This window comes from Hyla sarda, chromosome 1, assembly GCF_029499605.1.
Source record: "Hyla sarda isolate aHylSar1 chromosome 1, aHylSar1.hap1, whole genome shotgun sequence".
NCBI lineage: Eukaryota > Metazoa > Chordata > Amphibia > Anura > Hylidae > Hyla > Hyla sarda.
The window spans coordinates 332,293,042-332,306,263 of NC_079189.1; the positions used below are offsets into that span (position 1 = coordinate 332,293,042).

Consider the following 13,222-nt stretch of genomic DNA (forward strand, 5'->3'; position numbering starts at 1 on the left):
CCATCCTGTTTTAGTAGTTTAGATGCTTTTATTTTTGTCATTCATTGCCCCCTTAACATTTGTATTCATCCATATTGGTTTTCTTTTATTCCTCATCCTTTTATTCCCATAAGGTATCTCTTACAGTGAGAATTTAAAATATTCTTAAGTCTCCCATTTAGTGTCAGTATTCATATTTTTGAGGACATTATCCCATTTTATATTGTTAAGGACTTCTCTAAGTTGATCAAGCTTTGCCTTCCTAAAGTTCATTGTTTTTGTGGCCCCCCGCGAGGATCCCTTATTGAAGAACAAGTTGTAATGTATTATATTATGATCACTATTTCCTAGGTGCCCTTCTACTTGCACATTAGTTACTCTGTCAGGTCTGTGGTTAATATTAAGTCCAGTAGGGCACCCCCTTTGGTCAGGCCCTGCATCATTTGGGACAGATAATTGTCTTTAGCTATAGTCAGAAACCTTTTTCCTTTATGAGATTCACAGGCCTCAGTCTCCCAGTTTATATCTGGATATTTAAAGTCCCCCATTATTATTACCTCATTCTGATTTGCTGCCTTGTTTTTTTTTTTTTGCCCCAGTGCGGCCTTCAGACTGGAATTTACATAAAGACAAACTCCTCCCCCTTTCTGTTTTGTCCGATCTTTCCTGAATAGACTATAACCCTGTATGTTGACCGCCCAGTCACAGCTATCGTCCAACCAAGTCTCTGTTATACCCACTATGTCATAATTATGAATTCCAGGTCGTCAGTTTTATTGGACAGACTTCTGGCATTAGTCAACATGCAATTCAATGGTGTATGTTTTTTTTCCCTATGAAGCCTATCCCTATTAACTATTCTAACCTGTCCCTTCGCTCCACCCCAGGTACATTAATAAGTCCCCCCCCCTCTTTATCTACACTGTCTTTCCCCTTTATGTTTTATGTTCCCTCCCCCCCAGTCCCTAGTTTAAACACTCCTCCACCCTTCTAGCCATCTTCTCCCCAAGCACAACTGCCCCCTCCCCATTGAGGTGCAGCCCGTCCCTACGGTAGAGCCGGTATCCGACAGCAAAGTCAGTCCAGTTCTCCATGAACCCAAACCTCTCCTTCCTACACCAGCTTTTGACCCACTTGTTTTCCTCCCTAATCTCCCGGTGCCTCTCTTGTGTGGCTTGTGGTACAGGTAATATTTCAGAAAATCCTTGAAGGTCCTTGCCTTAAGCTTGCGGCCTATTCTCTGAAATCATTTTTAAGGACACTCCACCTACCTTTTACTTTGTCATTCATGCCAATATGTACCATGAGCGCCGGGTCCTCTCCAGCCCCACCCAGCAACCTGTCATTCCGATATGCGATGTCCCGAACTAGAGCGGCAGGTAGACAACACACTGTTCAGCGATCCCGGTCTTTGTGACAGATCACCCTGTCTTTCCCCCTAATAATTGAGTCCCCCACTTCCAGTACCTGTCTGGCCTGCCCTGCACTCCTCCCTCCCTCCTTATTGGAGCAGACACCCCCACCTGGTGAGCAAAGGCAGAGTACTGCTAGCTCTGAAATGGCATCCCCCTCATCTGCCGACCGGACATTGTTGGGCTGTGCCAGATCAGGACTAGCCTCCCTGACACTTTCCTTCTACCCCATTTTCTAACTGTAAACCAGCTAGCTTCCTGACTGTTCTGTATCTCCGTTCCACTATCCTCCCCCCACCTTTACCCCAGAGAGTACTTGCTCAGTGAGCAGAAGACTCTTCTCCAAGTTGTCAATGCGTCTGTGTTGCCAGTTGCTCCTCTAGAGCCAGGAACTGGGCTTCCAAATGAACAACTCGCACACATCTCGCACAACAATATGCATCCTCAAACTGCTGTTCAAGGATTGCATACATTGTGCAAGATGTACACCAGACTGCATTTTCCAACATCGAGGCTATCTAGTTATGGGGATTTCACAAAGTAACACTCACAGCGATCTCAAACTCCTGCTTCCTAACTCCTGTTTTTACAACTCTCTTCCAAAACAACACTCAGAGCACGCTCAGAACTGAGTCCCAGGCTAAGATTTAAGCACCCGCGACCAATTTACCACTGCCACTAGAGGCAGAGTAGAGGAAAAAAGTTAAAAGGCTGTTTAAAATTCTATCCCTCTATGTGCAAAATGTAAGTACTCACACAAGTCACTCCAGCTCCACAGATTCACTCCGCACAGCAGATATCTTCTCTTTTACAACTCTTTCAACTGCCTCTCTTCCAAAGGAACACTCAGACAGAGCTTTGGAAGAGATGTCATCCTTTAGTTCACAGAAAGTCAGCTGACCCAGAACAGGCCACTTCCTCTGACACATTAACCCCTTAAGGACATGCGCCGTAAATGTCCAGCGCTGCATAGTGTCACTTAGCGCACAGCGCCGTACATTTATGGCGCAGCTGTGATGCGAGCGCAGGAGATGCGCTCGCTTCATCCCCGGCGGGTTCCGGTGGCTGTCAGCAGCCGCGGACCCACCGGTAATGGCGGACATCAGCGATCGTGCTGATGTCTGCCATCAACCCCTCACATGCCGTCATCAATACAGATCACAGCATCTGCGGCAGTGTAGCACTTATAATGGATGATTTGATCGGCCGCGGCACTCCTGCAGACCAGAACAGAAGATTGCCGATAAAACTGATCAGTGCTATTCCCTATGCATAGCACTGAACAGTATTAGCAATCTAATGATTGCTATTGATGGTCCCCTATGGGGACTAAAAAAAGTGTAAAATAAATGTAAAAAAAGGGAATAAAAAAGTGAATAAAAATGTGAAAAAGCCCCTTCCCCAATACAGTTTTTAATCACCACTTTTCCCCATATTGATACAAAAGAGTGTAAAAAAAAGATAAATAAACATATTTGGCATCGCCGCATGCGTAAATGTCTGAACTATAAATATATAATGTTAATGATCCTGTACGGCAAACGGCGTAAACGGAAAAAGAAAAATAGTCAAAAATTTCAGTCAAAAAATTTATAAAAAGCAATCAAAAAGTAATATACGCAAATTTGGTACCAAAACAAACTACAGATCATGGTGCAAAAAATGAGCCCTCACACATACCTGAATACGGAAAAAAGTTAGAAAGTTAGAGATGGTCAAAATACGACAATTTTAATCATACCGATTTTGTAAAAAAAAATTTTTTTGATTCTTTTAACAGCAGTGCAATAATAGAAATGTATTTAACCATGGGGATCATTTTAATTGTATTGACCCAGAGAATAAAGAAAACATGTAATTGTTACTGCAAAGTGTACAGCGCGAAAACGAAACCCCCTCAAATCTGCTAAATTAAGATTTCCGTTTAAATTTCCTTACACAAAAAAAAAATTTGGGGGTTTACCATACATTATAAGGTAAAATGAGTGATGTCATTACGAAGAACATCTGGTCACGCAAAAAACAAGCCCTCGTATGGGTCTGGGAAGGGAAATATAAAAGAGTTATGAATTTTAGAAGGCGAGGAGGAAAAAACGAAAACGCAAAAATAAAACTAGCTGTGTCCTTAAGGTCAAAATGAGCTGTGTCCTTAAGGGGTTAAACACTGATTTTCAGTGAGTCAGGCTAGTGATCACATTACCAAGTTACAGTAACTAAGAGCATCGAACATGCACTGTAGAACTAGTGTGCATGATTATGAGCTAAAAGTTCTTGAGTGCTTTTATAATGTGTATATTTGATATATTTTGCAATACAGTGGTCCCTCAACATACGATGGTAATTCGTTCCAAACGAGCAATCGTTTGTCGAATCCATCATATGTTGAGGGATTCGTGCAATGTAAAGTATAGGAAGCTGTACTCCCCTGTCCCTGCCGCTCGAGATGGTGTCCCCCCCGCTCCCGATGGTGATCCCGGGCCTCTGCTGGGCTCTCCGCTGTCTTCTCCGGTCCTCCGCTGTCTTCTCCGGTCCTCTGCTGTCTTCTCCGGTCCTCTTCTGTCTTCTCCGGTCCTCTTCTGTCTTCTCCGGTCCTCTTCTGTCTTCCTCAAGGCCTTACTGGGCCTGCGTAGCGACATCATTATTCCGTTGCGTATGCCATTCCTATTGGATGGCATGCGCAGCAGCGTATTGACGTCATCGGAGAGGGCCGAGAAGACACCGGAAGACCAGCGCTGGACCCGGAGGGCACCCCGGAGCATCGTGGAGGGGTAAGTAATACTTACCGCATCACACGGGGAACATTAAGCTGCTATCCGGCAGCAGCTTAAGCATTTGGCGCTGCCGGATAGCACTTAATGCGATGGCCCCGACATAAAAAAGCATTGTATGTCGATGCTGACATCGACATGCGATGGCCTCTGAGAGGCCATCGTATGTCGATTTCATCATATGTCGGGGCCATCGTAGGTCGGGGGGTCACTGTATAATTATTAATGTGTATATAGATCTGTTTTCAGCACAGCATGAAATAGCTTAGGCTGTGTTCACATGGCTGTCTAGATTCGCCCCGTTCTTCTCCCATCAAAAAAAAAAACTGACTTAAAAATGTTAAAAAAAGGACAATAACTGATGCAAACGGATGTTATCCGTTTGGATCCATTATTGTTCAGATAATAAACCCAAAAAAACATTTTATTTTTGTTCTGAGCATGCTCAGAAGTAAAAACGTATGAAAAAGATGGATGCAAACAGATGACATTAAAGGCACATCAGTTTTCCACAGACTTCAATGTTAAATTTACTGTATCGTTTTTTTTTTGTTTGTTTGTTTTTTGACAGAAGAAAAAATACTGCATGTGCCGTTTTTTCTGCCTTCAAAAAATTGGAAATGAGTGTAGACGGGTACAAACGTATGTAAACGGATTGTAAAAATATCCCATTGACATGAATAGTTGTTTGCTTGATTGTTGGACTGTTAGACTATTTTAGCAAATGTTACCAGATTGAAAACCATTGTTTATTTTGCACCCAGTTGTTGCACTGCGCAGAGGCCAAATATTTCTATTCAGACACCTAATTGGTGCCCATTGCTAAATAAATTGTAAGCCAAAGGTGACCAACATTTGGCTCAGCATGCCATTGGCAGGCCAGGTTTTAGCAGTTCATCTGCATGCATTCTTCTATAATGAGCTTAACTGTAATGAGGGCAATTTGCATTTGTAAATCCCAATCTGTTTGTGACACTGCTGTTCCAAGGCCATTCACCATTATTGGAAACTGAAGCTTTTGTTTTTCTTTATTTTAAGTAGATTTTTATTATTTTTTATGACTATTATTATGTGAAAAGTGGAGAAAGTTATTGAAAGTTGTTGCAGTAATTTTTTTCTTGTTTGCTAAAATGTGTAGTTTTAAAGGACACCTGTCTGCTTCCTATTGACCTGTAAACTGCCACTATTGCCTAAAAATCAGCAGGGGTATGGATTGCTCACAGTCCACGGGTGCCTGTCCTCAAAGCCTGACCAAGGCTATAGTCCAATAGTAAAAAGCAAATGGAAGACTGCACTCCAGACAAGGATGTCCAAGCAAATGTAATATTTATTCACCCATCAAGTACTCTGATTCATAGTGGTCACAATAAATGGTGCGGCTTATTTAGAGACATCAATCAGTGACATTATATAGGGAGTGGATACATAATGAAAAAGGGGTGGAATAAGTAATGTGTACACTACCCAACCCAGTGTACTATATAAACATGCCCTCCCATCCTAAAAGTAAATAACACACACTAGCAATCTAAGGATAAAGTTCCTTCACTTTAGGAATGGCGTACATCAAAATAAACAAAGAAGGAGCCAATGAGAAGGGACGAGCACTCTCCACCTTTACGTAGTATTACCTGAGGCCACACATTTAGTAGTCCCAGCATGCATTAGGTACTCACAGTGGAGGAGTGGCTGCAGTATGCAGTCACACACTTACCTCTCTCCTACTCCATGCTTTACATTAGGATGTCAATTAAATTAGTATGTCTGAGTGGGCGGGAGGAGGGTGCGGGCATTGTGACTTAATGCTGCTCCCCCTCAGTGACTACCATATGGGCCTGCTGATTAAGTTTAAAAACACTTAAAAATGTATAGAAATAGCATCAGAATCCTATTCACTACTGTTATGAGGTAATGGGGGACAGTTTGGAGGGCAATATGGATCTGAAAGCTTCCCTGTAAGCCAAGCCTGCACGATATATCCCAATCGAATCGCGTTCATTGCGGATTGCAGTATATTTCCCCTTGCTATTTCAATTCCCCCTTTTCACCCTTTGTGCCACATCAACCATCCTCCATCCCCCTTTTTGCCATTTCTTTTCATCCTGTATCCCCTCTGTGCCATTTCACTGCATTTCTCACCTGTCCTGTGTTTTCCAGTGCACTCTGGCAGTCTCAGTGTCTCAGCGTGTCTGACTAGTGGCATCCTCTGTGTCACAGCACCCAGTTTGAAAACCCCTGTTGTAGAGTCATATCCAAAGTTTAGATTTGGTCACATCCCAACCAATCGCAAGAACTAGTCAGGAGAAGAGCACACTTAGTGTGTTCTCTCCCAGCTCTTTGTCACATAGCAAGGACGGTCTCATAATGTAAGTCTATGAAACCTTCCTGGCCACATGCCACTCTCACCTCTGAAACTTTGCCGTGTCTGATGAGCTCAGTTTGATTCTTCTCTCCAGTGGAGTAACTACAGAGTTGTCATGCCCCTGAAAGGTTGAGTGCAATCAGACTGGAAACTTTAACGTTTTTCGCTGATCGTGCCCACTGGATGAGTATTAGATTTCCTCCTTATTCGTTTGCTGAACTGAACAACATTACTAAAATAAGTCTATTTGAAGCTATGTACGTCTGGGCATGATTTACTTTACTTTTAATGTTGCTTTGGTGGGTTGTTTTAGAGCCTCCACTCTTAGGCTGCATTCACACCACGTTTTTGCAATACAGTTCCCGTATCAGGTTTGTGAGGAAAAACTAAACTGTATCAAAACGTGTGTACAAATTTTCACCCGTATACAGTTAAAAAACGTTTACGGTTTGAAAACTAACATCAGGTTTCATCAATTTTTTAAGGAAAAAAGTATACGTTTTTAACTTTTCACTCCATTTTGAATAAAGTTTTACTTGTTTGATTGAAATTCCAAGAAAAAAAAGTGTGCAAAGTCAAAAACTGTATGGTGAAAACCGGATGGAACTGTATGCACATACAGTTCTGTACGGTTCCCATTGACTCCCATGTTTAAAAAAAAAAAAAAAACGAATACGGTTTAATACAGTTTTTCAACCGGACCTAAAACCGTGGTAGACTACGGTTTTGGGTACAGGAAAAAAACCTGACAAAACCTTACAGGATGCAAAACGGACACAACCTGATGCATCTTTTGGCATACGGTTTTCAATGGAGAGTCAATGCATACGTTTTCCAATACGGTTCCATACGGTTTTCACATAGAAAACGTATACGGGAACTGTATTGCAAAAACGTGGTGTGAATGCACCCTTACACCTGTGTACTGCTGGTTCTTGTTTTAGTGAATTACATGCTTCTCTTCCCGTGTTATCATGATTGGTTGGGATTTGAACAGGTACACTTTAATTAGATCTTGTTTCTGCAAAAAGAGTGATTTTTTTTATTTTATTTATTTTTTAACCATTTAAAGAACACAACTTGCTGAATAACATTTAAACCTATTGTATAATTTTTTTTTTTATGAATATGGTGATACAAGCTATATGTTTCGTTTTCATTTTATTTACTAAAGTTTTTCTAATAATAAAAAAAATATTTAATTGATTTTTTCCCCCTTGCTTCTTCCTTCCTACCCACTAAGGTGTTGTGGTTGATATTGACTGTGACATGGCTGGGGTCGTCAGTGTTTCTGATTCTGGCTGTTTCTATATTGGCCCACCTGTTTAATATAGCTGACTTTTGCTGTATATGATGGTGCTGTCACAGTTTAAGCCCACATCATCCACATTACATAAGTGTTGATTTAGTTGCAATTAGTCACTTAACAATTTGACATACAGTTAGGCTGGGTTCACAAACGTCTGGTGTCTGGCATAAAACTTAGCCTAAATCTGGGTGCAACTGATGACACAACTAATTACAAAGGCATCAGTTGTTAAGTATCTGGCATCCATATCCCCTGTCCCGTGTTGTCCGGCGAGTCCAACCATCCGGCATCCAAATTGAGATGCCAGATGATTGTAAACTGTGCCATTGAAATGAATGGGATCGGTTCTAGCATCAGTTTTCCTCTGGTGCACGCAGGAGGGACACACTGCCAGACAACTGACATAGGTGAAGGAGGCCTTATTCTGTATGTTGCAGGAAGTAGTTTAGCTCCTACTCTTGCATGTGAGGACCCCATATCTAAAATAACAAACAGGTTATCATAGTAATAAGTTTAATTTAGAGGCCTATATGTCACACCAGTTCTAATGTCAAATTCATCTTTACATGTAAACCTAGGGAGTTCCAAACTATTTGAGTACTTTTTGTATTCTAGTTTATTTAAGGCTGTTTTGACCTAAACTGCCACTCTGCCATCCCTTCTTTCTACTGTCTATCGTGATAATGTGTATCCAGGTATGGATATTTTCCCCTTATTACATTCCCTAAACCATGTTTCTTTTATCACAGCCAGATCTAAATTATCGCTAAAGATAAGAGAGTTGCTGTCTAAGCTATGAACATTAGTACATATTATCTTTAAGAATAACAAAACATAATAATGATGTTCTGTATGACAACAGGAACTACATGTATCATACCTATAGCCATGTTTTCAGAATTACCAATACTATTCATGTTGTTCAATTGATTCTGTATAAGGATAGGTTGTAAAAGGTAAAATATGGTACAAGAAGCTATTGTAGTTTAATTGCCTTACTTTTTATATATCTGTTACCAGATTGTTAGACAAAGCTGTATGTAATGGATACACATATTCATGTCTCTAGTTAGCTACATTATAGTTAATGACCATATGGTCATTACACTATAAGATGCACTGTCTGTTGTATTTATATTCCTCAAGCATATTGTGCCTTCTTCTTCACAGTGTGTTAAACTATTTCAAAGGGAAAAAAAATTCTTTCCCTCTTGTTTCCGGTTGTCCTATCAAGTGTAACCTTGGACCCTTATAGAGCAATTAGACCATCCTCTATCCCCTCCTTTGTAATGAGGTTTCTTACATTCCTGAGTCTATAACCCTTTAGTCTTCCCTAATGGGACATCATTATTCTGAAAGAAACAATGTAAATGTAAATGAATATTCTCATTAACGAGTCACAGAGAAACCTTTAGCGGTAGCACTGTGGTAATTCTGCTTGTTATTTCTCCACTATTCCAGGCAGGATTTTTTTTATAATTCATTATTAGTATTCTCAATTACTTGTTCTTTAATTTTGCATGTCTTTCATAATCCAATGTTCAACTCCTTCAACCATGTCCTTGTTTTATTCTCCAGGTGCAACCTGTGAAACGTTCAAGGTCTTTGTCCCCAAAGGGCTTTTCCAGAGAATCAGAAGTGTTAAAGAAGCTTAAGATAGCAGAAAAGCAGACTGAACATCTAGAGAAGACATTGCAGATTAAGGTGAATGCTGTAAAGCCATATAAACCTTGGCCTACCTGCCTAAAACCTGCAGTTCTGTAGTTAGTCAAAAATAGCTCTCTAATTGAGCTCCGGCTTTTCATTAGAATAAATGGTAGACTCAGACCTTAGTCTCTATTTCTACTTTCTAATGTGGATCCATATGCATTTATTTCTTCTAATATTTTAAATGTAAAGATACATAGAATAAGGATATTCGTGTTTTCTTTCTCTTCCATTGTTAGGTTATATCTCACTGATTTTATGTTTATGGGGCCTGGCCTGCTCTCCTGATATCTATTTAAGTAAATAATAATATAAAACCTGTCATTGAAATTCTGTAGCATCTTTCCTTTTAAAGGGGTTCTCTGGTGCTTAAACATCAGATGCCTGATCACGGGAGTCCCGCCGCTGGGGACCCCCGCGATCATGCACGCAGCACCCCGTTTGTAATCAGTCCCCGGAGCGCGTTTGCTCCGGGTCTGATTATAAGCGACTACAGGGCGGGCGGCGTGTGACGTCACGCCTGCGCCGGCGTGTGACATCACGCTCCGCCCCTCAACGCAAGCCTACGGGAGGGGGCGTGATAGCTATCACGCCCCCTCCCATAGGCTTGCATTGCGGGGCGAAGCGTGACTTCACACGCCGCCCGTCCTGTAGTCGCCCGTAATCAGACCCGGAGCGAACACGCTCCGGGGACTGTTTACAAACGGTGCTGCGTGCATGATCCCGGGGGTCCCCAGCGGCGGGACTCCTGCGATCAGGTATCTTATCCCCTATCCTTTGGATAGGGGATAAGATGTTTAAGCACAGGAGAACCCCTTTAACTTTATCTCATGCAATTTTTTCTGTCAATGCTTCTAGAAGTTTATGAATAAGTAGACAACTGGATGTTACAATTCCTTCTGTCAAAGAGGAGTGTTCCTACACAGTCCAGACTGGCAACACTCATTACATAGTAGGAGAGTGTGCAGGGATACTCAGTTGTCAATTTATTCATAAATTTGTAGCAGGAAGAGGAACAGTACATCTCAGAGCTATGAGAAAAGATGTTCCAAAATGATTTAATGGAAAATACAATTATTTAATTAAATAGGCAAGACCTGTCCAAAGACCGGACAGGTCCTCTTTTAAAACTTTTTGTGAGCCGTCATAAAGCTGTGTTTTATATATATATATAAAACTCAATGGCTGGCATTTATCATTGTAGATGTAAGTGAAGCGTTTTTTTTTTAACATTTTTTTTGTGTGCTGGTAATGTGTAGGAGAACAGAATGTATTAAATGTTCACAGAGCATTTGATAAATTTTGTGCAGGTCACATTTTCTGAAATTTCTCTCTTCCCATACACCAAAAAGCTAAGCTAAGTCTGAGCTGGTGTAGTTTTAGAGACTTTTCACTGGCTTTGCGCCTTTTATGCGCCTTTTCACAAAAAGGTGCAGTCCATAAAGCCCTTCCATATCATGTGTATTGTTAAAATCAGTGGATTGCAACTCAAAATCTGCAGAAATGTGTAAACCAAAAGGCGCAAAAAATGCACAAATAAACCCTGCTTGTGCCTTTTTTGTGCCTTTTCTAGACACAAACAGTCTAAAGACAATGATAAATGTCGGCCAAAGTATGTGTGTGTGTGTGTGTGTGTGTGTGTGTGTATGTATGTATGTATGTGTGTATGTTTCAGCATCACGTCCAAACGGCTAAAGATATTAACATGAAACTTGGCACACATGTCACTTATATGTCAACAACAAACATAGGATAGGTAATTTAACCCTTACTCACCCCCATTTGCCAGGGTCGGGATGCTTGTTTAAAGTCCCATACAAGTCTATGGGAAATATATGTTACTGCATAACTGCAAACGGCTGGAGATATTTTGATAATACTTGGTCACATGTTACTTATATGTCCACTTAAAATATAGGATAGTTAATTTAACCCTTAACTACTCCCATTTGTGAGGGTCGGGGTTTTTGTTTAAAGTCCCATGCAAATCAATGGGAAATGTATGTTCCCACAACTTCCGTACGGCTGGACATATTTCAATACCTGGTACACATATTACGGGTCGAGATATGAGGACGGGATGGGAGGATGGGATTTGATGATGGGATAGGAGGTCGGGATATGGCAACAATATATGAGGACTGGATATGAAGTCAAAAGCTTCCTCCTTTGTTTATTTTCCTCCCCAACAAGGATTAGGAAGGAAAAACCGGGCAACGCCGGGTTCTCAGCTAATAGAGTAATAAAAGTAAGGAGTGCTGCCCTTCTTCATGAACTGCAACACCAGGTGTCTTCTATTTTGCACATGGGGATTTCTTCCTCATGGAATCCATGAGAATAAGCAAAAATATGGTTGCATGTTCAGTCGCATACTGTTATTATTGCATTGTAGTGTAGTGCAGAATAAAAAAAAAAAACACTCATGGACCATGAATGAAACAGTTACCATCCCCAATGGAAAAAAAAGTTAGTCTTTCTCTCCAGTAATTGTGTATATCTTAGCACCTGCAGGGTGTTGCTGCATCTCCAGTCACGGCATTTTTGCCCTGCCAACTTACTCACTTTGTAAGGAGGTGCTGAAACAAACAAATTTCCTGTAACATTGTGCAGATAACGTTTATAGTGCACAGTGTCTGCATTAGATCACCTTCACTGTCACTGTTTTCTTGTATTTAACACCTTTTTGTCTTTCACAAGTCTTTTGTCACCTCCACTAATTGACATTTACACTGCTCATAAACACGCTGTTATCTTTAAAACTCAATTCTTAGCTTTTCCATGTATTTTACCAATACGTCTATTCTTTTCCTTTCCAATCTTCAAATGCAAGGATAAATGCGAAAGCATGAACAGTATAGTTTTTACTATTATCATCCAAACACAGATGTTTATGGATTTGGAATGATGGTCCAGGCCTTCTTTCTTTTTCTTGGTTTTCTGCAAACTTCTATAGACCTGAAAAAAAAAAAAAAACATTTTAATGCCAAGTATGATTAATTGGCTCTGATTTACGAAGAGTGTTGTGCAGTTTTCTTTGTGGGTTTTAATTCCCTACAATTTTTTTTCCACAGTATTTACTAAGGTTTTCCTACATAATTTTATTTTTTATTTTTTTACACATGCTCTGCTCTGTCGAGTTTTCCTCGGCTCACATCCACCATATTTTCTGTGGAAACCTTAGTAAATATGTTGTTGTTTTTTGAGAATGTTGGGGACCTGCCCCCTTTTTGCGTCCACGCCCTCTTTCCAGGTTGTCATATCCCTTTTTCGGGTTTTCTCAGTAAAATGGAAAGTTAGTCAGTTTTTTTTTTTTTTTTTCACTTCTGGTACAATTTTTGGGGCACATTCCTAACATAACATGTCGGGTTTACAATAGTAAATCAGGGCCATTGTCTCTTGTTTTTAAACCCACACCTCTCTGCTTTGATAACATCACACTTTTGTGCACTGTTGCTTGTTCTGCAAGATCAAACTACTTAACATGTTATCCTTATGCTGTAGTTTTATGACAAAGTGTACATGCCTAAGAAACATCTTAGAAATTGTGATTAGTAGGGATTCCAGCGGTTGGACCCTGCAATCACTAGAATTAAAGGGCAAAAGTGCTCAGCTGTGTGGCTCTGTAGCCAATACACAGCTATCCCATGCTGCATTTAAATTCTTTATAGCTCATACAGTGATCTAT

The 13,222-nt window shown here is 40.6% G+C and overlaps 1 protein-coding gene across 5 annotated transcripts in view; it reads left to right on the top strand.

The window, feature by feature from the left end:
• CNTLN (centlein) overlaps nucleotides 1–13,222 on the top strand; it is a 419,445-nt gene that overhangs the window by 225,007 nt on the left and 181,216 nt on the right. For all 5 annotated transcript variants that reach the window (XM_056552149.1, XM_056552148.1, XM_056552151.1 and 2 more), the window contains one exon: nucleotides 9,409–9,534. In XM_056552149.1, the coding sequence (XP_056408124.1) occupies nucleotides 9,409–9,534 (126 nt within the window). The remainder of the gene's footprint in view (nucleotides 1–9,408; nucleotides 9,535–13,222) is intronic.